This window comes from Melospiza georgiana, chromosome 5 (assembly GCF_028018845.1).
Source record: "Melospiza georgiana isolate bMelGeo1 chromosome 5, bMelGeo1.pri, whole genome shotgun sequence".
Taxonomy (NCBI): Eukaryota; Metazoa; Chordata; class Aves; order Passeriformes; family Passerellidae; genus Melospiza; species Melospiza georgiana.
The window spans coordinates 4555921-4578320 of NC_080434.1; the positions used below are offsets into that span (position 1 = coordinate 4555921).

Here is a 22400-nt window from a genome sequence, read left to right on the forward strand (position 1 = left end):
GTTAAAAATAAGAAGCTACCTGACCACCCTGCAACTTTCACACTCCCCTTCTTCAGCTGTAACGCTCAACAGACTAAAAATGGGAACTGGCATTATATGAGTACTTGACGAGAACTCTAATATACTTTAAGTTTTAAGAAAATAGCATAATAAAACAGTCTGCCACTGATATTTTCCTTTTTTATTTTCTCTGAGAAAGAGAGAATTGATGCTGGCTCTGGTAGACCACAGACTTCTAGAGACTGTAATCCATATTCTCAAAGCCTTTGAGGAGTTAATCCTATAGATAAACTCCAGAGATGACAGCAATGGTGTGAACTGTCATAACTCTGACAGTCCACCTCAGGCATCAAGGTAATGAAAGAAAATTGTAACTTTTATATGTGAATCTTAGAAAAATGTAGGCTGGAGTTGACCCTTAAGATCATTGAATCCAACTGTTAACTCAGCACTGCCAAGTCCACCTCTAAACCATGTCCCCAAATGCCACATCAACACATTTTGTTAAATACCTGCAGGGATTATGACTCAACCACTTCCCTGGGCAGATTGTTCTGACGTGTGACAACCCTTTCAAAGAAGAAGCTTTTCCTAATATCCAATATCCTAATATCCAACCTCCCCTAGTGCAACTTGAAGCCATTTCTTCTTGTCCTATGGCTTGTTATTTGTGAGAAGAAAACAACCCCCACCTGGCTACAATCTCCTTCCAGGTGGTTACAGAGAGTGGTAAACCCCACCCCCCCAAGCCTGCTTTTCTGCAGGCTAAACAACCCCTGCTCCCTCAGCCCCTCCTCATAAGGCTGGTGCTCCAGACCCTTCCCCAGCTTCCCTGCCCTTCTCTGGACCTGCTCCAGCACCTCCATGTCCTTCCTGAACCAGGGACCCAGAACTGCACACAGCACTTGAGGTGTGGCCCCACTTGTGCCAAGTACAGAGGGAAGAGCCTCTCCTGATCTTGCTGCCACGCTGTTTTTGAGACAGGCCAGGAAGCCACCTGGCCTTCTTGGCCACCTGGGCACACTGCTGGATCGTGTTCAGCTGGCAGTCAACCAGCACTTCCAGGGTTTTTCTGCAAGACAGCTTTCCAGCCACTCTTTCCCCAGCCAGTAGCACTGCAGGAGGTTTTTGTGACCCAAGTGCAGGACCCAGCACTTGGCCTCATTTAACCTTTTACAGCAGGCCTTGCTCCATCGATCCAGCTTGTCCAGATCCTTCTGTGGAACCTTCTACACTCCAGCAGATCAACAGTCCCATCCAGCCTGGTGTGTCTGAACTTGCTGAGGGAGCACTTAATCTCTCCATTAATAAATCATTGATAAAGATTGTTGATAACAGACAAAGCATCATCAGCTGGGCAAGGGAGGTGATTACCCTGCTCTGCTCTGCACTGCTGGGGCCTCACCTTGAATATTGTGTGCAGTTTTGGGCACCACAATGTAAGAAGGTTAAAAAGTTATTTGAGAGTGTCCAAAGAAGGGCCATGAGGATGGTGAAGGGCTTTGAGGGGAAGCCATATGAGGAGCAGCTGAGGTCACTTGGTCTGTTCAGTCTGGAAAAGGGGAGACTGAGGGGAGACCTCATTGCAGTCTCCAATTTCCTTGTGAAGTGGAGGGGCAGACACTGATCTCTGTGGTGACCAGTGACAGGAGCCAAAGGAATGGCCTAAAGCTGTGTCAGGGGAGGTTCAGGTTGGATATTAGAAGAAGGTTCTTCACCCAGAAGGTGGTTGGACACAGGAACAGGCTCCCCAGGGAAGAGGTCACAGCACCAAACCTGAGAGAGTCCAGCAAGTGTTTGGACAACATTTTTGGGCACATGGTGTGACTCTTGGGGATGGTCCTGTGCAGGGCTGGGAGTTGAACTCGATGATCTTGGTGGGTCCCTTCCAACACAGCTTCCTCTGTGATACTGGGAAATTAAAGAGGACTGTTGCCAACACTGAGCCATTGGGAACACCACTTGTGACTGGCCACCAGATGGATGGAACTGCACTCACCACCCTGTGGACCCGGCCATTCAGCCACTTTCTAGCCCTGAAGAGTGCACGTGTCCATGGCATGATCAGCCAGTTACTCCAGGAGCGTGCTGTGGGAGTTCAGGAATGTGCTGTCTTAGGCAGCATACAGCACAGCTCCTCACTTTAAGCTATTCTCCTTTACTTTAAATCCCATGAATACAATGCCAAAGTGGTTGCACGGTCTGGCTGAATGCTGAGGGAAAAATAATGACAGAAAAGTCAGTTTGGCATCTTCATGTGGGTTAAGAAAATTTGTTTGGATATCTCTATTTCTAATGAGTGGAGTTACTAACAAAGTTGTCAGAGACTCTCCTGCTACATTAACTCCGAGTGATAAGTATTTAAAGTGTAATGCTATCAGACTTGCACATCTTGTCTGCCTCACTGAGCCATGCCAAACTGTTCCTATGAGACTCTTGGAAGGATATGGCATCTGACAACAAATCCAGGCTGCTTCCAGATAATGCAGAAATTCTTATGCTCTTGAAATATAATCCATCCACAAATGATTTAAATTATCTATATATCTATCTACCTTGCCTTTTCAAACTATGGAGCTCAAATAGCTAATTTCTAAAGCCTAAACTGTTTGCACTACTTGACCAGGCACTGACTTACAGGAAATTACACTATATTTCATCTCATAGGGAGCTTATAGCATCTGCAATAGTCTATCTTCCCTTCAAAATTGATCACATAACATGCACTTGCTACATCTTCACATAAGCAGCACTTTAAATATTTTATTAAGCTACAGAGTACAAAACTCCAGTGAATCATGCTAATATTTTACAAGACAAGCCAGTTCTGTATTATTAAATAATTCAACTTTTAAAGCAAATAATATTCGACTTTTACATTTATTCAATATATATTTCTGCCAACTTATTCAACAGATGTTGCTATTAAAAAGTCAGCTAATCGTAACATTTTAAGTGGGAAGTATTCAGTACCTAACAAATCTAAACTACAAAACACAAAGTTATATCATAAACTAATCTTTGGATGCAAAGATAGCTGGGAAGTACCCTTATTTCACAAATGGTAGGCATTTTACTTAAGCTTTTGTCCCTACAATAAAAGATGGAAATACAGCATCAAAAATCTCAAAGGTGTCAGCTCAGAAAGCAGAAGCATGTGAATAGAAGTAAAGTAATAATGTTTTTAATTTTACTCAGTACTCTTTGAGCACCAAGTGCTGACGTGCACTGGCTGACATGCAGATGGTTTCTCCCTTCTCATACTGGTGAGGAGAGAGGGCTCAGAGCAAATCAGATTTTTTTTGTGCTGCCACTTCCTTTGCGAAAATAAACCTCTACTAAACTCAGTAAATAGAAAAACAGAAGGGGTAAAAAAGTGATAAAAACCGTCCATGAGTTTGGCAGAAAGATTAAGTTAACTGAAACTGTGTCTTTATAGAAATGGAGATAGACTATCAAAATATTCAAGGACAGTAAGACTCAGCCCAGAAGCCCAAGTACTTTTGATATAAGACAGCCAGGTGTCCAGCAACAGAAATGTGATTTAGAGTAACTTTCTTCATGAAAGGATCTATGACAAGAACTTTTGACCGCAGTTTAGAAGAAAATGGATACTATGCATCAATGAGTGCAATATTATATAAACACATCTGGAAAGCCCTGGACTCCAGATTGCCAGAAGCTGAGATGTTATATAAATAAACTATCACCAAGCAAAAAAGGAATATTACACATTACTTCTTAAATAGACTGGTCTCAACTGGAATAGAGTTATTGCATAATTTTAACATTTCTGATGTAATTTTTTACATTAGATACATGACTTTTTTAGCTTATGCTGAAATTGCTTCACCTTGCTAAAGAACAATTTCTCTTATTTTGGGCATCATATATATAGAATGCTTCGCAATACATGGAAGATGTAAAAAAGCCTACCTTACCAGTTCAAAAAACTTTTTGGCAGCATTTTGGTTCTGTTTTAAATTAATTCTTATAGTGCAACACTGCCAATAGAGCGCTGAATCACATGGCAAGTATGTCACACCATATTAAAAGTCACACAGGACTTTACCAAAACTCATACTAAATATGGAATTGTGAATAAGGCCCAGCAAAATTACACTGAACTTTTCACAGTACATCAGAATATGCATCATATTTTATCACCCTGCCAGTGAGATTGAATGGCAGCTACTGTTACTTTGTGCAACATTATTATTTAGTTGTTGTCTGCTATCACAGAATAAAGGCCAATATTGCTAGGCCTTATGCATAGAAGAATGAAACACTCCTCATCTTAAGAGCTATAATACCACTGATCCAGAATAAATCTGTATTTAAAATATATGTGTTTAAAACCCCTAAATAAATTAATCCTGAATCTTTGGATCTTGTGTGTCATTGTACACTAACAGCATCTGAAAAATATGGAGGAGAATAAATCTAATTATCCGGTCATGTTTCTGAATAGAGAGATTCCATTGTGATCAGTAAAATGTCCTAGTGCTATAGGTTTTGTTGCAGTCCTATCTCCTACACTGTCCTAAATGCAATGTTTGGTCAGTTCCATGATGATCCAATTAGTGAAAAATGGCTTTACAGATCATTACAGCCCATTGCTATAAGACAAGTGAGGAAGAACAGCTTCAACACTCAGAAGACTGCACTACAAAAGGAATCCAATATTAGAAATTATCTCTGTACCTCTGATGGAGGTGTCTGTCTAAAAAGCAGTGTAAGAGGTAGGATTCCTAAAAGCATATGCAGAACAATGAGAAAGTTAGTTTATTCCAAAAATGGTGGAGAAAGAGATAACTTATCAGACAGTGAACAGTTACAAAAGCTGTGTAAAACTGTAGCCAAATAAGCAGAAACAGGAATTACTGTAGTAGGGTAGACCATCAAGAACAACACCCTTTCTGAAAGTGGCCAGTACAAAGGGAGGGACTGAATGCCTTCCAGTCTGTTTATTCACCAACAGCTTGCTCTTTCTCTAAGCAGCCCAAAACTCATGCTCTCACTGATGTCTTGTGGCATTTTGTTCTGCAGGCTAAACATGCACTATATCAAAATGTATTTCCTTCTATCAATTTCAATTTAACTGATTATTTCCTTGTTTTTCTATAATGAGTATGTACTGTTTGCCCCGCAGTACACAAAGACAAGTTTTTATAATACTACTGTTTGGCTCACTTCATTTTTTAGGGTAAACACAAAAAGCATTCAGAACTAATTGCCTAAAGCAAAAAAAAAAAATAAAAATTTAGGCTTTTTATGGGTCAGGCAAAGGCAACTGTGGAGATGAGGAAAGCTATTTTCAGATACCTGTTGTTTCAGTGAAGAATAAATCAAAACTGACACTTGGATGTTGACAGAATAGAAAGTGACTTGAAGAGAGGTGAAGGAGAAAAGAAAAACTATCCCTAACATTTTTTGCATTTTTTTCTTTTACCTCTAGGTATCAAAATATCCACATATAGTTAGATATATCTGGGACACACTAAATCTTTCTTTCATGTAAGCAAAAAGTCCACTAATCTGTTTTTTCTGACTCATCTGTCGCCCTTGCAATTTGAGAAAAACTCTGGACACAATAGCAATCACCAGCAGAGAAGACCACTGTCGACTCAAAAGATCACTGTACTTCACTGGACTCTTCCAGCTAAGGCAATAGCATTCTTTTTTTCTGTAATCACCAATTAAATATTTCATTAAATGAGCACACCAATTTTCACATTGTGGAGCACAGGTTAATCCTCCCCCCAAACCAACTCAAATCTGCCAGTATCCATCTCTATTAAAAATTATCTATTTCCCTCTAAGGTGTGTTGAATCTTTGGAAGTTATTACATGAATTAACACATTTTTAAGCAAGCCCAGGCAAAATGTCTTATGCATTCTGTTAAGGTCCTCAATCTATTAGCCTGGATTCACTCCAAGGCACAAGAGGTAACAGACCTTAGACACTTAGGATTAGAAACACATCAATTTCATTCTCCTAAGGCTCCAGAGGTGGAAAAAACTTCTATCAAATCCACTTTGAGTGAATGCAAGTTGAGGGAAATGTAAATTTTAGTGAATTTATGTTTCAGTGGCATACTTCTGTATCAGGACTCCTCTGCTTAGAATTCAATAGTACTCCTAATGACCCGGGTTTGACTTTTAATATAAAGGTACTGTTGAATTCCTAGGAATAAAAACTGTTAGCTATTCTGTATTGTAATGAACAAAACTGTGATGACTGCTCACCTGAACTAAAATTATACCACCAGATTTATCCCCCAGATGGTCCCAGTTACAATGCACCTATCTGGAGTTAGAAGTAAACAATAATTCTGTTTTTCAATAACATAGTAGAACTTTCTACAAAAGTTTGGCAGCACCATGAGGCCAATGTAAGCAAATAAGACATAAGGGTAGCCAAAATTTTATTTTTCTGATGTTTCAAATGGGAAGAATAGATTTTCAGACAGAACACACTTCTAAGGTTTGGGAGCTCTGCCTCAAACAGATCATCACTGACGCATGCAGAGATAGTGCACATCTATCTCTGTGCAAAGACCCTAGAAGTTTATTTGTCATTTCCATACAAAGAGATCAATTAATCTTAGAGTTAAAGAAAGGAGGGATAAATCCAGCTGCAGCTATTATAGTTTGCTCCTACTTCTCTCATTACAGATTTTTTTTCTCTCCCTGACTTTCTTGAATGCAAACCAGCTGAATTTTTCCCTCCTGGGAGTGGGTTATCATGCTTTTCTGTTTGTTCAAAAAACCCTATGACATACATTACCCATCAAAATGAGGAGAAAGCCATTAAATGTGCAAAAGACAGTGGTCCAAGATCACGATCTATCACAGTACTGCACCTACTGACTGGTGTGCCCTCTCTCTGCTGACAGACCCTATTCATGCTCGATTCAATTGGGTTCCCTGAGAGAGACCATGACCCTCACCTGCCACCTGACATTAGAGACCTCTGCCTGATTTTCTAATGGATAGATCACATCAATAAATACAATTCCTTGCACTGAGTTGAGGAAACAGATAGAAAGAAAAGATTAATCTCTGCTGACTAACATTATAGGAAAGATGTAAAAGATAACAGAAATTCCTGGCTAGGTTTCATGTGAACTCTGGTTCATTGATGCATGAGAAAAGCTTTCCCAGCAGGCTCTAGCAGGAATTGGATTTTTGTTTCTCTGTGAACACTTAATGCCTGTCTTCATCTTCTCTGAACATTCTTCTGAGATGAAACCTTGTAGCTGGTGGTGTTTGCCCTTAGCACAGGCTTATGACTGACTTCCACAGAACCATATGGCTGCATTTAACATAACTCCAAGCCAGCACAGAAACTGTGTTATGCTGTGAATTTGTCTTAGTTTATTTTCTGGGCAGAACTGCAATAGAAGAAATTTCTTAGGAAGAAATAGAAGCGATTTTCCGCTTCCTTGGAGTCATTATTAATGCTATCACAATCCTGGAAAAAGCTTCAAGATCACAGCAGATGAAATGATGATCAAAGTTTGGGGGAAAGAAAGGAAGAGTAGATTGCTATTATCCCAACTATTACCCATATGTAAAAACAGAGGAAACATCTGTGTGAAGTGGAGATAAGCCCCTTCTACCAAATTATTCAAATGTTTCAGAAAAGCACTTTACATATGGCAACACTTGCTTGAATTTGGCTTGGTTTACACCAAGAACCTGCCTTCTTTGCAAACTGAGCACTGACATCTGAGAAAGAACAAAAGTCCTACTAGGGTTAAAGTGTCTTCCTTACTGCTTGTGTGCTCTTTCACATCTGCCTCCTGCAGGCCACAGCTCCACTGCTGGCTGCTGGAGAGAGAATGGAGAAGTCAGGCATAGCAACTTGCAGCCGAAGCTTCAAAGAACAATTCTAATCTGCTGGGAAAGTCACCAGGACATGATTTGAAGGATGAATGCTGACAAAAACCCCAAACTTCCTCTCCTTCAGTGCATTAGAGTCCATCTTCCTTTCCATCACCCCTACGTTCTTGGTGGTACAAGAAAGAATGTAGTGCTACAGGATGGAAAGGGCACCTGTTTTCCTCTTATTTGTTTCTCCAAATTCAGATTTGGGCTGCTAATTCTGGACCCCAGAGAAGGAGTAGTTAATTTCTGCACATTTAGGATCAAAATAATCAGAATAATTAGATGGCTCTGCCAAGCCTGCTCCTTTGTGCTCCTCTGCTATGCTGCACTCTGTGAAGATGAACAAGGGCAACAAACAAAGCTAAGCCACACTTTGCAGAAATGAGCCAGAGAGTCCAACACAAAGAAAGTCTTGTGCTGGGTGAACAAGGAAAGAAACCTGGCTCAGTTGTAGCTACTCATACTGCTCACTGCAGGACTGTCCCACTACTTACTTTCCAGATAAGAGTAAAATGCGATCTGTGTATTGCTGGAAAAATATCAAGTAGTTGTGTTGCCTTACAGGCTTCCTCTGGGTCTCTCAGGACTAGTACTCACACAGACCTATGGTACAGTGAGTGACTCGGCTCTTGATATTGTTGATGTTCAATTCTGAAGAAGGCAGCACTTGGGAGTGAACTTGGCAGCCCTTTACTGCACTTATACTGAATTCAGTATTTCTGATGCAATATTCCTGCTATTACAGTTCTCCTCTCTCCAAAGGAAGGGAGAGCAGAGGAAAGCATCTGAATTTTGCAGTGAGGACCTGAAATGTTTATGTGAGCAGTAAGGATTTGTATTACACTTCCTTATCTTCTCTGCTCTTCTGGAATCATATCGCTAACAAGAAAGTCAGGAAAAGTTGTCTCTGAGTTGAGGCACTCTAACCTTAGCCAATTCCTATCTTAAATAATGAATAAATTACACTTTCCAAGCAGAAAATCAAAGGAATGTAGAGCACAGCTACTCCTCCAATCTTTTTACTACTCTTGCTGTCTTCATAAAGTTTGAAGAGAACAATTGCTCTAAATGTCTCAAAAGGCACACAGAGAGTATTTCAAAAAGAAATATAGTTTAAGAAGGCATTATTTACCCAAGGATTAATTTAGAAGTTGGAACAAAGGTTGAAATTTTGTCTGGACTGACTGAGCATAGTCTCTCATATGCAACATGCCACCTTTCACAGAACTGAGAGACCACCATTCACAGATTCACAAAGGCAGAGGATTACACCTTTTGCCCAGAGGAGGGTGATGCTTTATATTTTATGGTACTCATTTTCACACACACCTTTTTGCAGATGGTCTTCTCTTCATGCAATCAGCATTATCAGAGATATTGAATGCAGGCACTATACAGTCATCCAGGTCTTTGTTTTGCCGTGACATTTGGTATGGTTTCCTCACCTGTTTGAATGTGACAGAAAGAATCTCCAGAATCTGTTAAAATCCCCTTCTGGTTCAACTTGACCTGCACTTACTGGGATGGCAAGCTCAGCTGCAGCCAAGAAACTGCAGAAAGAAGTTAGCTTTTAACTTCGCAAGGTTTTTGTGCTAGCTTTATGATTTTTTGTTTTTTTTACTGAAGTGTTAACTTGTGATTTTATTTAAGAAAGTTTGAAGAAACTTTGGAAATCATATTGAAAGCTTTCTCATCTGCATAGGCCATCACAGATAGAAAACCTATGGTTTGATTATTTCTGGCCTCTGTCACTAGCAGAGCATATGCCAGCAGCCAAGGTTTCTCCCCATGCTGAGTCAGTCCCATAGGTGATGAGGTGCATACAACTCAAAAGGATTTCACAAATAATCACAAGCAGTAAAGTACAAGAAATTATCTCCATTTTCATCGTAGACACACAGCCTCTAGTCCTCTAGCATTTCATCTGTCTCCCACCTTGCCTAACCAACCAGTCTAAGTTCCTTCTTATGGACTACTCCATCTACCCATCTGGACGCCCATCCCTCCCCCTTCTGTACTCAGCCTCTTTCAATTTTCTCCTCTACCATATTAAGTTTAATAGAGCATGCCCTAAACTCAGCTCTCCTGAACTTTCTCCCAAACGAACGACAAAAACCCTGAATCAATCTCTTCACAAAGAATTCCTACTTAAATACAACAGAAGTTTTCTAACATTACAAAAGTATGAAATTTTCAGAAAATCTGGGGACAATAGAAAACAGAGAATACAGAATATAGAAAAAATACAGAAATAGAAAACACCAGCATGCTTTATCTATAAGTAATTTAAATACAGTCATTTGCTAATAGTGAATCTTATATATTTTCAGATTTTGACACCCAGGTAACTTAGGGTAGAGGACTACCAAGTTAGGTAAAAGGAAAACAGACTTCTTACTTCAAACTAAGCTGATTTGCCAACAGGTACACAAACATATGTTTGTACATCTGAGAAAATAATAAAGCCAACAATACATACCACTAAAATACACTGAGATTTCCAGCTGTCCTATGATAATTAATGCACACTGAATACATCTCCTGAAGCAATAAACAACTATTCTTTAGGTCTAGGCCTCTGAAACATTAGAATTTCTATGTAAAATGTATATTTCTATAATCATTCTTAACACCAAAGTTGTCAAATTGATTACATAAATATTCTCTCCATAAGCCATACAAATTAAGAAATAGTATATCAGAATGCATGACGTGAAAACAAAGAAACAAATATATAATGATTCTAGCTGTGACACAGTATGTTAGTGACATTGATAAACTGAATCTTCATGCTGATAGCATGTTGTAGTCTCAAATCTATTATGCTTTGGAACTGATGTATTATTATCTCTGGACAACTTTCACACCAGGAGATGATCCCTGCTAGCATAATTTTAAAAATGAAGGGATTACAAACATGATAAATTTCATTGTATTGTTACCTGAATTAGTCTCAACTAACAGAAATTTCATATAGCATACACCATTTGCTAAAATACTTACATTTGTTGATCCTATTACAAACATATAAAGCATAAACCAGGCACAGTTCTATTAACTCTACTACAGCATTTATGCATCTGAACCAGTATTGTATGGTAATTGTTCTACAGGGAGCAATAATATTTGGCTTTGTTCTGTTTTAATACACTATGCTTACAAATTTTACTTTGAAGACAATATATTGGGATCTTCTGGCAAATATCTGCAATATCTTTGAGTTTGCTGATAATGATTGACTAATTGAATTTAACATACAATTCTCTTCCTGCTGTTGATTTTAATTTGTGGCTAGGTGAAAGCTTAAGAGTTTTTGGGAGAAGCAGATCGATGTACTGTGTCAATATATATTACAGATTAATTAGTAGGCAACTGCAGATCTCCTCATTTAATCAAATAGCACATTGTCCCTTTTATGAAGTTAGGAGTTACCATTAACAAAACAGAATTTGGACATAAAAATTTGATTTTTAGTGGAGTATGAACAAATTAACAGAGAAAGGTAAATTTATGATTAACAATTCAAAAGTGGTACTGCTTTGTCAGGGTTTTTTTTCTCTGTGTGTGTGGAACAGAAATGAATTATACTGATTTGGCATGAGAATGCCAAGAAATAGTTCAAAAATTAGACACAGATTATCGACAAAGTTAAGTAGATATGGAACAATTATAAAATAGAAATTTTACTTAAACAAATTGAAATATTCATTTATGTGGAATTCTCTACTTAAAGTTACATCTTTATCAGCAGTTTCAATATCAAACTAGCTGGCAAAAATATTAGAGATTAGGTATGTAACTCCTGCTAACTTCTTTGATTGATTATTCTTTATCCTATAATATATGTTATAATATTTCTAAAAGACATATTTGCCAAGTAGTAAATACATTACAAAGGAAGGATCGGACCTAGTAAATGTGTAATCATGCAAAGAGTTTGCAACAGCCTGCAGAATTGTGCCATCGAGAATTAATACAATGTCAATTGCATTCTTAATGTCTAAAGTCAAAGCAAGCAAGACTTGGCAGTCAAAGCTTGTTTTGTATCTGCTATGAGTTCAGTATGACAAATTATTCAGACTAATTTTTTAAAAATCAGACATAAGGATGAGTATGTTTGTTCCAGATGTTTTCCTGTTGCAATAATTTTTTAAAAAATCACACTTTGTCTTCTGTGTCAACCGTTAGCATCATGCAAACACTGAAGAGTCACATACCCATAACTGCTATCGTGATATGTTGGAGAAAACACATCCATCTCTATAAGGTTGTCATGACCATTTGCAAGGACTGCTTGACTTTCTAATTCTCTATACATAAAGATACAAAAAAATGAAATTAGAGGTGCAATTTCAAATTAAAGAAAGGGATGATCCCACAAAAAAGAATATACTAATTCTGCCACGTAACTTTGTTTGTGCAAAACTGACTGTGGGATTTATCTGCCTTCCATGCTGTCCTCTGAACTACATACTGGATTGTAACCTGAAGACACAGTATTATAAGGCTAGCTTTAGGTGGTCATTACCCTTTGGTGATCCCTTATTTATGTGCAAGGCCTTGAATAAAATTCCTGACTGCTGCCTGTGGCAAGGCAGGCTTAAGGACTGAGCAGTGCAGAGTGGGGGATGTTGTTTACTTGATGACACTGGACCAGAGATGAAGCAATAAAACTGAACTGAGACTATTAAAAGACAGTCTCTTGCTGGCTATCTGGCACAGCCAGCCAGCAAGAAAAATATGCAGAGAGCTGGCTACCAGAGTGAATGGGGATCTCATGTTTTGCAAATGACAATGCACAGCAGCAGGAGAGGCAAAAGAAGCATCAGAGTCTCTGGTTCTCTCAGGGAATAGTAAGGAAATGAGGAGGAGAAATTAAGTAAGTCACTATGATTTTTTTTAGAACTGCCTATTTCTTTTGTCCTATCTAAAATGGGGAATGATTTATATGGGGAAAAAATACTTGGGTCCATTCTTACTTCAATGACTGTGTACCTTTTAAAACAGGGATGATAAACTCAAGGAACAATGCAAATGATACAAAATTCTGGACTACTGGTGCTTGCCTAAGAGCCAGGGGACAAAATACACAGCATGATCAAATTCCAAATACTTATAGTGACAGCAAGGGATATTTGAGCAGGAAAGATGCCAGAGGGATCAAGCAAAAATCTAAAGTAAGACACTACTGACATCAAAGAAAGCTTATAAGCATATGGGCTTGGTGTTTTAGGACTCAAACAGATGCTCAGTGAGAACCTGACAGTAAGAGAATGTCAGAAGAAAACAGAACTTTTTTGACTTTAGTATTTGAAAACAATATTTAATTTCTAATGTCTGTATATAATGAACCCATAATTATGGCATGTCAATTTTTCAAATGCACTCATGCTGTCAGCAATCTAAGCAGAGTCCTGTTTCTTCAACTTGCAGATCAGCAATGTGAGCACAGTGCTTAACAGGGTCTTCAGAAGAGCAGGACTTGAACTCCATCCCCAGTTTCTGCCTTTATTTTGTACCATGCACCTTCTCAATAGAAGTAACATCTCTAATCAAGTCCATGTGTGAAAACCTGGCAGATGTACAGATCAGAACAATTTGAATTTGATTAAACCAGGCACTGTTTTAATGCGTGGAGTGTGTAAAATAGGTGGTTTGAGCAGACTTTAACCTCCAGCAACACTGTGCTTTTGTGGACAATCAATCAGCCTCTAAACAAATTGATTTAAAACTTCCCTGGAAACTATCACCACCTGTTCCATACCTTAATCAATATTGAAGGCAATTGGACCACTGGCAGTCCACCTCAATAATGACACATGTGCATGTTCATCACACTTTTAGAGTTTCTAAAGTCTTCACATTCTAAAATGAACTTTGAATCAAGTTTACAGAACAGTTTTGAAGTAACACATTCCAGAAAATATTTTGTCTGTATGATTTCTGAGGTATTCCAGTACTTTAATTAGGTTCCTCAAAATACTAAAATATTTTCTCATCATCAAGTATTTCTTCAACCGATTCCTTCTTTTTTTCTTGGTAAAATAAGTATCTAAGTAGTTGAATAGAGTAATGTTCCTAAGACTCTACTATTAATACTCAGTTGTAAGAGAAGACTCAGCAGTATCTGTAAACTATGAAAAACATGTTAGTTTCTTGGCTAGTTTCTATAAAAAATTCACAGTCCATCATACAAAATGCAACCATCTTTCAAATGAGGTACTTTTTACAGAAAATACAGCAAGAAAAAGCAAAGGTCTTTGATTCACTGGCGTGTTAGCACAGATTCTGAATAAAGCTATATAATATTCTCAGAGATTTATTCCTTGATTGGAATATGTAAATTACCTCTTACCAATAAATTGATCTTTTACATTCAATGATTGAAATTAATGAAATACTTCCTAGGAAATGCACCAAGAGATGCTACCAGCTTATTTTTATTTACAAATGTATGAGTTCTTTTCCTCTGTGCATCTCTAACATTCATAATTGACCGTGCATTAGAAAAATTCTGCACATTCAAATATTTAACAGAGAGAGCACTTAAAGAAGTGATTTACTATGTATTTTTAAATATCAATAATTTAGATCCTACTAGAACTTAAAGTCATGAGAAGGTTACTACTGATACTGGTAATCAAGAAATCATTACTAAAACTAGTAGCTGAATGAAAACTTAAAGCTCAGTGATAATAAAAAACCCACTAATATTTAATCACTAAATGATCTTTTATCATACTCAGACATTGACATGCAGTCATATATTTACATGACTCTGGCTGTCCAACCAGTAATTCAAAGAAGAAAATGGAAAGATTTTGATTTCTTCAGAAGTTCATATTATTCTCCATTGCTGGCTCCTCCAGCAGATCTGTTTGCTCTACAAATGAACCTAACTTACATATGGCTAGGGAACAGTCAAATAGTAAAGATCATTAAATGTTCAATGAAAGGTCTTGCAGTCTGCAGAAAACCTACAGGAAATATTCTTCTGTTGTCTTGGGTCTTTTTGTTAATGTAGATTCTACTGAGCACAAATAGAGGGAGGACAATTTCTGCCTCTGCTCGGTAATCTCATTGTTATTTAAAGACAGGATCAAAGATCAAAGAAACATTCACATAATTCATTCAAGTTGCAGTTTTAGGTCCTCATAAACATTTAAGCAAAGAGTCTTTTTATATTTAAAAAAATGTGAATTGGAGTTTCTGTTGGACATCATTGATCTGTAACCTCACAGTTTTTAGCCTCACAGCCTGTAACCTCACATCTTTTTAGCCAGTAACACCAATGTTTCACACAAATCCATTAGCTCTTGTTGATGTACTTTGCACAGAGCCAAATTGCCATATATCCTATTAAAAACACAACAGAATCCAATATTATGGAATAGATAGCTTTTGAAATCACTTTCACTACTACTGCAGAGCAATAGGGACTAAAACCTCCCTCAAGCTTTACAAATACATCCCTCTCTCCTACATGCACATACACAAAGCCAGCCAATTCACTGCCCAGCTTTACATGGCAGCAAACTGCATGTCATTTTTATGTCACCCATCATCAGTAGGAGCCTATAAAGACAGTTGTGTATACAGGCTGACATTCACATTCTCTACCTCTAAATGGCTGTCATCTAAGTCATAATACAAAAAAGAGAGAGAAGGAAAAAAAGCCCCAGCAATAAACATAAACTAAAATATTGCCAAAGAGGGGATAAACTTTTTTTAGTCCAAGAAAAGGGTGAAGGAGGAGAGCTATCACAAAGTTGTTAATACAGTGGATACTGAGCCTGAAAATCACACTCAGGAGGGAACCTTAACCAAAAGGGGAAAAATCAATGACAAATAAGATGGGTTCTACACCTCTACACCAGAGTTCCAACCAAGTAAGACTACTAGAAAAAACCAAAGTAGTAGGGCTCTGCCAGTTCTTACATGAAATTTTTACATTTTACCTCATTCACAAGTGTTCAAAATTTGAACACTCAAAATACCCTTAGGTTTTAATCAGAAATGTTTAAAAGATGAAAAGACTTTCCTCTGCAAAAAAATGCTTATGGTTTAATGGAGGTGGCATTCTCATTCAAGTGGTCCTACACCTTCATAAAGACAATAAAAACACATATGGCAATAGAAGCAAACATCAAAGACCTTACCCATCTACTTAAGATTAACTACTATGAGGAAAACATCAAACATCTTCTTCCCCACTATAAATTTATTTGTTCTATAAGAAATTTTTTTCTTAAAGCACTAAACTGTTTGAATATGATGATGAAATCTCTTCAGTGGAATGCTGTTCCACAGTGCTTATGTCTCAAACAGCACAGGAGAGTCCAAGAAAACTAAGAGAAGGAATAGCCATTGCCTGAAACATCTATGGCAACCAAAACTACTTAAAAGAGAATCTTAAGATCAGGTATGCTTTAAATTGGTTAGAATTATCTTTACTTTGCTATGAAACATAATATAAAGGGATTCAAAGCATAATCTGAAGGGATTTTCATAAACACTTTCAAGAACTACTGTCAACTTTAATATAGTAATAAATGCTCTGTTTAATAACTAAATTGAAATATTATGGCTTTCCTTAATAAAAAATCAGTGCTGATTGAGTGTTACATGAATACTAATTAATCACTGTAGGTAAATTCAGCTCTGTGCCAGTAAGTCCTATCAAAATTTTTATAGATTCTTCTGCATCTAAAAAAGCTAGTGTCACTCTTCATATTAGCTGCTTCTTTCCTAGAGGCAGTTATCAATGACAAATTTATCATTACACTGAAACTCAGTTCTTTCGTCTCACCAAATCTTAGTACCTTTTAAAACGCTTAGCTTCGCATAAGTATTTCTTTCAAGGTACCAAGTACAAGAGTTAAAAACTATTACAGAATGTTATTTGACATTTGATCTGTATGACAGTACATATTTGACACGTTTCTGGCAAGCAAGGCAAGAAATTTCTTCAAACAGGCAAAAGTCACAGGCTATGAACAGGAAGGGAAACGCTTGTCTGGAAAAATTAATATACTCTAATTACTCTGGAATAGGATTGTAAGGGAGAAGAGTGTCACTGAGGATTTGAGAGAGAGGACATATTTTTCAGGACTGAAAATTTTCCAGTTCTGCTCGCTGAATGAGGGGAAGTATTATCTGCAGGTCAACTTTCATTAAGGTAAACTTTCATTTTCTCTAGCAGTGCCACAGACTGTAGTAGTAGCTAAGTAATTACCTGCTTTCCAGAGGTGCATTACTGCCAAGCACCCAGCTGTCCTGCAGCTGGACTGACTCAGGTGTGGTTTGCAGCTCGGCGGGCAAAGCAGCCGGCGGGGCCGGACTCTGGTTCCTCCTATTTGTCAGGGAGTTTCTGTTAAGTGAGGTGATGGATGGGTGATGCTGTGCTGAATGTTGCTTGTGAGAAGGTGGCAAAGGCTGCAGGGTCGACTGGCCTTGGTTATTTGGAGGTTGCTCTAAGAAGAAAGAAAATTAAAGTTCGTTACACATCTTGGCATTTGCACAACCAAAGCAGAATGAGAAATTCAATATAATCCTATAATCTAATATATTTGCATATTATTCTATTAGCAGACATTCAGTGACATTCTGTAATAGCAAGTTTACCCTTGATACACCAAGTTCTAATTAATACACAACAGATGGTAAAATTGCTTTTGGTTTTAATTTGTTTCAGTTTTTTTTTTAATCTGGTTTTATTAACACCTACAGAAAATAGCATCTGACAGATCCCCTAATGCGCCTTTAGACTTCAGCTTTTTTTAACAAACCAACCCTGAAATTAAATGGGTAATTTCAGTAGAACACAAAGGTTTTCAAAATGCATATAATCCCTATAATTATTTAATGGAGATTTTAAGCTTTATTTAACTGCAATAAATTATTACAAGCTAGTTGCTAAACAGCAGTAGACTACTCTAGTTTAGTGCATTTCAAATAAGGCAGATCTGCACTATGATCTGCTAATAGATGCTAAGTATTCTTTAGCAGAAGGTCACTCTGTGAAGCAGATGTTGCTTCATGGATATTTAACAGACTGATTCACATCTGATTACAACGTCAGAAGACTCATATACTTAATGACCGTCACATCCATTAGAACACACACAGAACAGATTTTCCAATTTCACACCATGCAATATAAATACAGCTTGGAGGAAATCACAGGTGATAAGAGAGTCAGGCCATCGAAACAAAAAGAAATATTTTCTGACTTAACCAAAGCACACAACACCCATAAAGCTTAAACTCAAAATCTCAAAACAGCAAAACCTGCAATTAAATATCTCTATCAATGTAAGGTTTTAGCAATCTGTTCCATAAAATCACTGGCAAATAAGTCATAAATATAGGACAAACACTTTACAACACAATGCACAAAAAACCAACTCCTAAACACGTAACATTTATGTAATTAAAATTGCAATCTATTTCTTACACTAATGTAGCAGAACATACTTCATAATATAAATGCAAGTGTTAAGCAGTGCAGAAGACACAGGACATGCACTTCTCTCACAGTGCAAAAGCTTTCAGGTAGTTTTTTAATTAGTTGTTTGATTTCCACAAGCAATTCCCTTTTGAAACCGGTTATAATTGCAAATTGTTACAAACTCAATAATAAAGCTCTGGTACAGAGAACACAGGAAAAGTATTTCTGTTCAAACAGATGTTTCCAACAACTTACAGGTGACTGCTACAAAATTAACTTAACTGTGAGCAATTTCTGAGGTTGTGAACACAAGACAACATGAAAATGTTAAGAAATAGACTTAGACAGAAAAACCAAGTCTTTGGAATAATTTCCTTTCTGAGAACCACATTCTTCTTTCCAGTGATTTTGTGTGGTCAACACGACTTTTGTCACAAACAACAGCAACGCTGAATCTCTCATTAAAAGAACAACAGCATTTATACTGCTAGTGAGATTTTCAACACCAAATCCCTAATGCATTAATGCAAAATTCCAGTCCAGGTAGGATACAGCCGATAAACTTTATCTTCACCAACACTGACACAAAGGCTGTCACTCCATGTGATTACAATCACTGTCAAGGGCTTTAAGCCACCTTTCAACAAGCCAACTGAAGAAACTTAACAGACCAACACTAGAGCAAAGAATTTTCCCCGTATCTCTTAAAATTTTATCTGATTTAGATAACAAGCTGGTGCTATTTATCAGCTGGTGCAAAATTAACTGTGGCTTTATATTTTGTAATACATAGGCGCATGTGTGTATAAAAAATTATATATGTGCACGTGTCTAAGTATTTACACACATGTATACGCAAATACATGCAAATAAATTATTAATTACAATAATTAATTACAAAAATTACAGAAAAATGGCAGGTGGAATGAAGTAATTCACATGAGTTTATTTGAATTGGATAGATAAATTAATTTAAATAGTTCTTAGGATCAGACTTTTCTTTTTTATTCCCCTTTTTGACTCTCCTACCAGCCTAGCCTTATTGGACAGTTTTGCCATGATCAGTGCAAAACTCTCTTACACTGCAGCTCCTATCAGCTGAAATGTTATCCTGACATCCCTCTTGTTCATTAATTTCTCTTCTCATTTACAGTCTCTGCTGAAAATCAATCTTTCAGTCTATCATTTTAAGTACTAAAGGTCTTGCAGCATTCTCTGCTAAAGACAAAGTAGAGGACTGATCATCATTGTTCTCTTGCACAAAGGAGGGTGTGAGCGCCAGGCTTTGTCTCAGGTAGATGTCACACCTTCCCACACACTCCACCCCATGAGGAAGATGGAGAGTGAAGGTTCTGTAAAGAGAATTTATATACTCCACAAATAAATGCACAGATTTAATAATTACTCTCAAAACATGCTGGAAGAATGAAATTGGATTACTCAGACCACAGGCCAGCTACACAGGCCACTATTTGGGATTTAGATTATTTCCCTATAAATTTACTGTGAACCAAAAGACCCTTCTGCTAAATAACATACAAACTTTACTAACTGAAGATACAGAGGAACATAGAAGTTAAGAGAGGCAAGGAGGGAGCCAGAAGGCCATCCAAGTGTGATTTTGCAAAGATCACTTGTCTTCCAATCCCATCTTCTCTCCACAGAACGCTGACAAGTGACATTTTCTTGTGTCTGAGGGTGGCTTCAGTTGCAAAGGAACGTACAGCTTCCTCAAAATCAAAAATGCCTGAAAAATCTGGAATGATTTATTTCTTTTCTAACTGTGCAAAAGCTACAGGTAGAGCTACACTTAACAAGGTTAGATTTTCCATAAATCAACAGAGTTAAAATCTATACTCCTCTAAATTTACTCTGTCCTACGCTGTCATTCTGAGTGAGAGATCACTGAGGACTGCTTTTTGGATCTTTTCTCCAACCTGCCAGAGTTCCCCAATACACAGTCCTTTGATTGCTGCACAATTTCTAACAAAAACCTAATATTGCACCACTGATTTGTGAAGAAGAATCAGCACAATAGTCGTGTTTTGAATGCCAGTCTTAAGCTGGAGCCAGATTTCCTTCTTTACTCCTTTAAGGAGTTAAGAGTTAAGGAACAGCTTTCAGTATTCCCGAGGCTTTCACACAAAGCTATCAGCCTTATGGAGTAAGAACCTCTCAACATCCCTGTGACACTGAAAATATTCCCACAGCAAATGCAGGGAAACTGAGGCACATATGTTAAGTGATTCACACTGCTGTCCTGAGAAATCAGCATTACTGTCAGAATAGTCCCAGTTTTCTTGCTTTTCCTACTTAACAAGTTTATAAGTAGAGTGGGATGACACGATATGTACTTCATAAAATCTGCAGCACTGGACACTACTCGCTGTAATAACAGCCCTCCCTCCATGTGCTGCAATATCGAGTGTCAAGACCCTGTAACTTCTCTTTCTTCCTATCAACCACTGGAATCCTAGAGGGAAATATATCTTCCCTTGCTTATTGAAAAGACAGCAGCCCTGGGACTTGGCCAGCTCCCTTACAACAACCCACTTATTAGAAGAAAAAAGCATTCAAATTTGATAAAGTACAATTGGGTTGAAATGCTTAAAAACTATTCCAGAGAGGAACAGTTGCTTTGCTTTAAATTGGATTTTAAAAGCTATCTTAATTGATTTAATCTAAATGGGAATGTCTAATTTACTCTAAAATTAAGCAGATATCGGTAGGTACAGGCAGGTTTAGGTCTAAAGATGTAAAGTTTTAATTATAACATTCCTGTTTGGTTTAGACCTTAATGACTGCAGAGAAATTCCATTCATCTTAAAGAGAAGATTTCTGCAGCAAGAAGCAAACATAAACTGGCCCAGCAAGCAGTCTGTCAAAATTCTTCAGGTGCAACAAACAAACCCTACACTTTTAAGGCATTTGTTGAGTAAGTCAAGATCAGATAATTATGTGTGTGAACATATGCACAGAACTCCAAAAAGTCACAAGAAATAGGGTAGAAAGTTGTCTTACTACAGTTACATGATTTTTTTCAAAACATATTTAAATTATTATTTTCCCTGGGGAATCACAGTGAAGCAAAGCAGCCATTTCAATTGCAGAGGTAAATTATATGCAGTTCTGTAGCCTTTCACAAAACCTTTTCGTCTTTTATTTTTCAAAAATTAAATACATTTAATTAATTTTATCATTTAATTGTTACAAAATTTTAACAGCATAAGAAGGAGAGACTTTTATGATACCTACAGCCATGTGGGGGAAAGGGGCTAATTCAGAGGCAGAAAAGCAGACCAAGCATCCATGACAAAAAGTAATTAGTTTCATATTTTGTGTCTTTCTATAACAGATAGATCACTGAGACCTGTCATCTAAGAAAAAGAGAGGTGATTTCCATTTGATAAGGATTAGGCTTTTAAACAGAGTATAACTAATGTGAACTTACATTCCCATGACAAACACAAAAGCAAAGTCTTCCATTATGATATAAACATTTCAAATGTGAACAAAATGTTATTCAATATCTATGTCTATGAGAGTCAACTCTTTCTGGTCAGGCTGCTCCTTTTCTATTCTCTCTTTACAAAAGTCTCTGCCACGGTAAAGGAAATACCCCTAACACATACTGGATGTAAGAATCTGGAGTAGACAATGTTTTGGAAAATGCATGAAACGTTCAGAAAACTTTAAAAGAATACAACCTTTTGTTTGCAGCCGCTGGTCCCTGATCTGCTTGCTAGCAGTAAAAATAATTTCTATAAGACCTGGTTTGATTTCCTCAATAAAACCTTCAATGGACTTGAAATTTTACCTAACTGACACATGGTCACATCTCCAAAAGCACTGTAAGCAGTAGTGGGATTTACCTCAGAAGTCCCTGCAAATTGAAAAGAGCAGATATTATGGCTTAATTATTCCCAGAGCTCCCAAAGGAGCTCTTTTTTAGGTTCCTGCTTATGGAGGGGCAAGACAGGCTACCTGCACCGCTACGGCCACGGCCTCAGGGATCCTGTGGGCAACTAAAACCAATCACTCCACAAGTCTCTGGTCT

At 37.5% G+C, this 22400-nt stretch overlaps 1 protein-coding gene across 20 annotated transcripts in view; it reads right to left on the reverse strand.

Annotated features, from left to right (window-relative positions):
* The window catches only part of TENM3 (teneurin transmembrane protein 3), a 1287001-nt gene that overhangs the window by 118427 nt on the left and 1146174 nt on the right, over positions 1-22400 (reverse strand). For 15 of the 20 annotated variants that reach the window (XM_058025024.1, XM_058025026.1, XM_058025021.1 and 12 more), the window contains 2 exons: positions 17129-17366; positions 12111-12203 (listed from right to left, as the gene is read on the reverse strand). In XM_058025024.1, the coding sequence (XP_057881007.1) occupies positions 12111-12203; positions 17129-17366 (331 nt within the window). The remainder of the gene's footprint in view (positions 1-12110; positions 12204-17128; positions 17367-22400) is intronic. The other 5 variants (XM_058025041.1, XM_058025036.1, XM_058025040.1 and 2 more) reach the window with 1 other exon arrangement.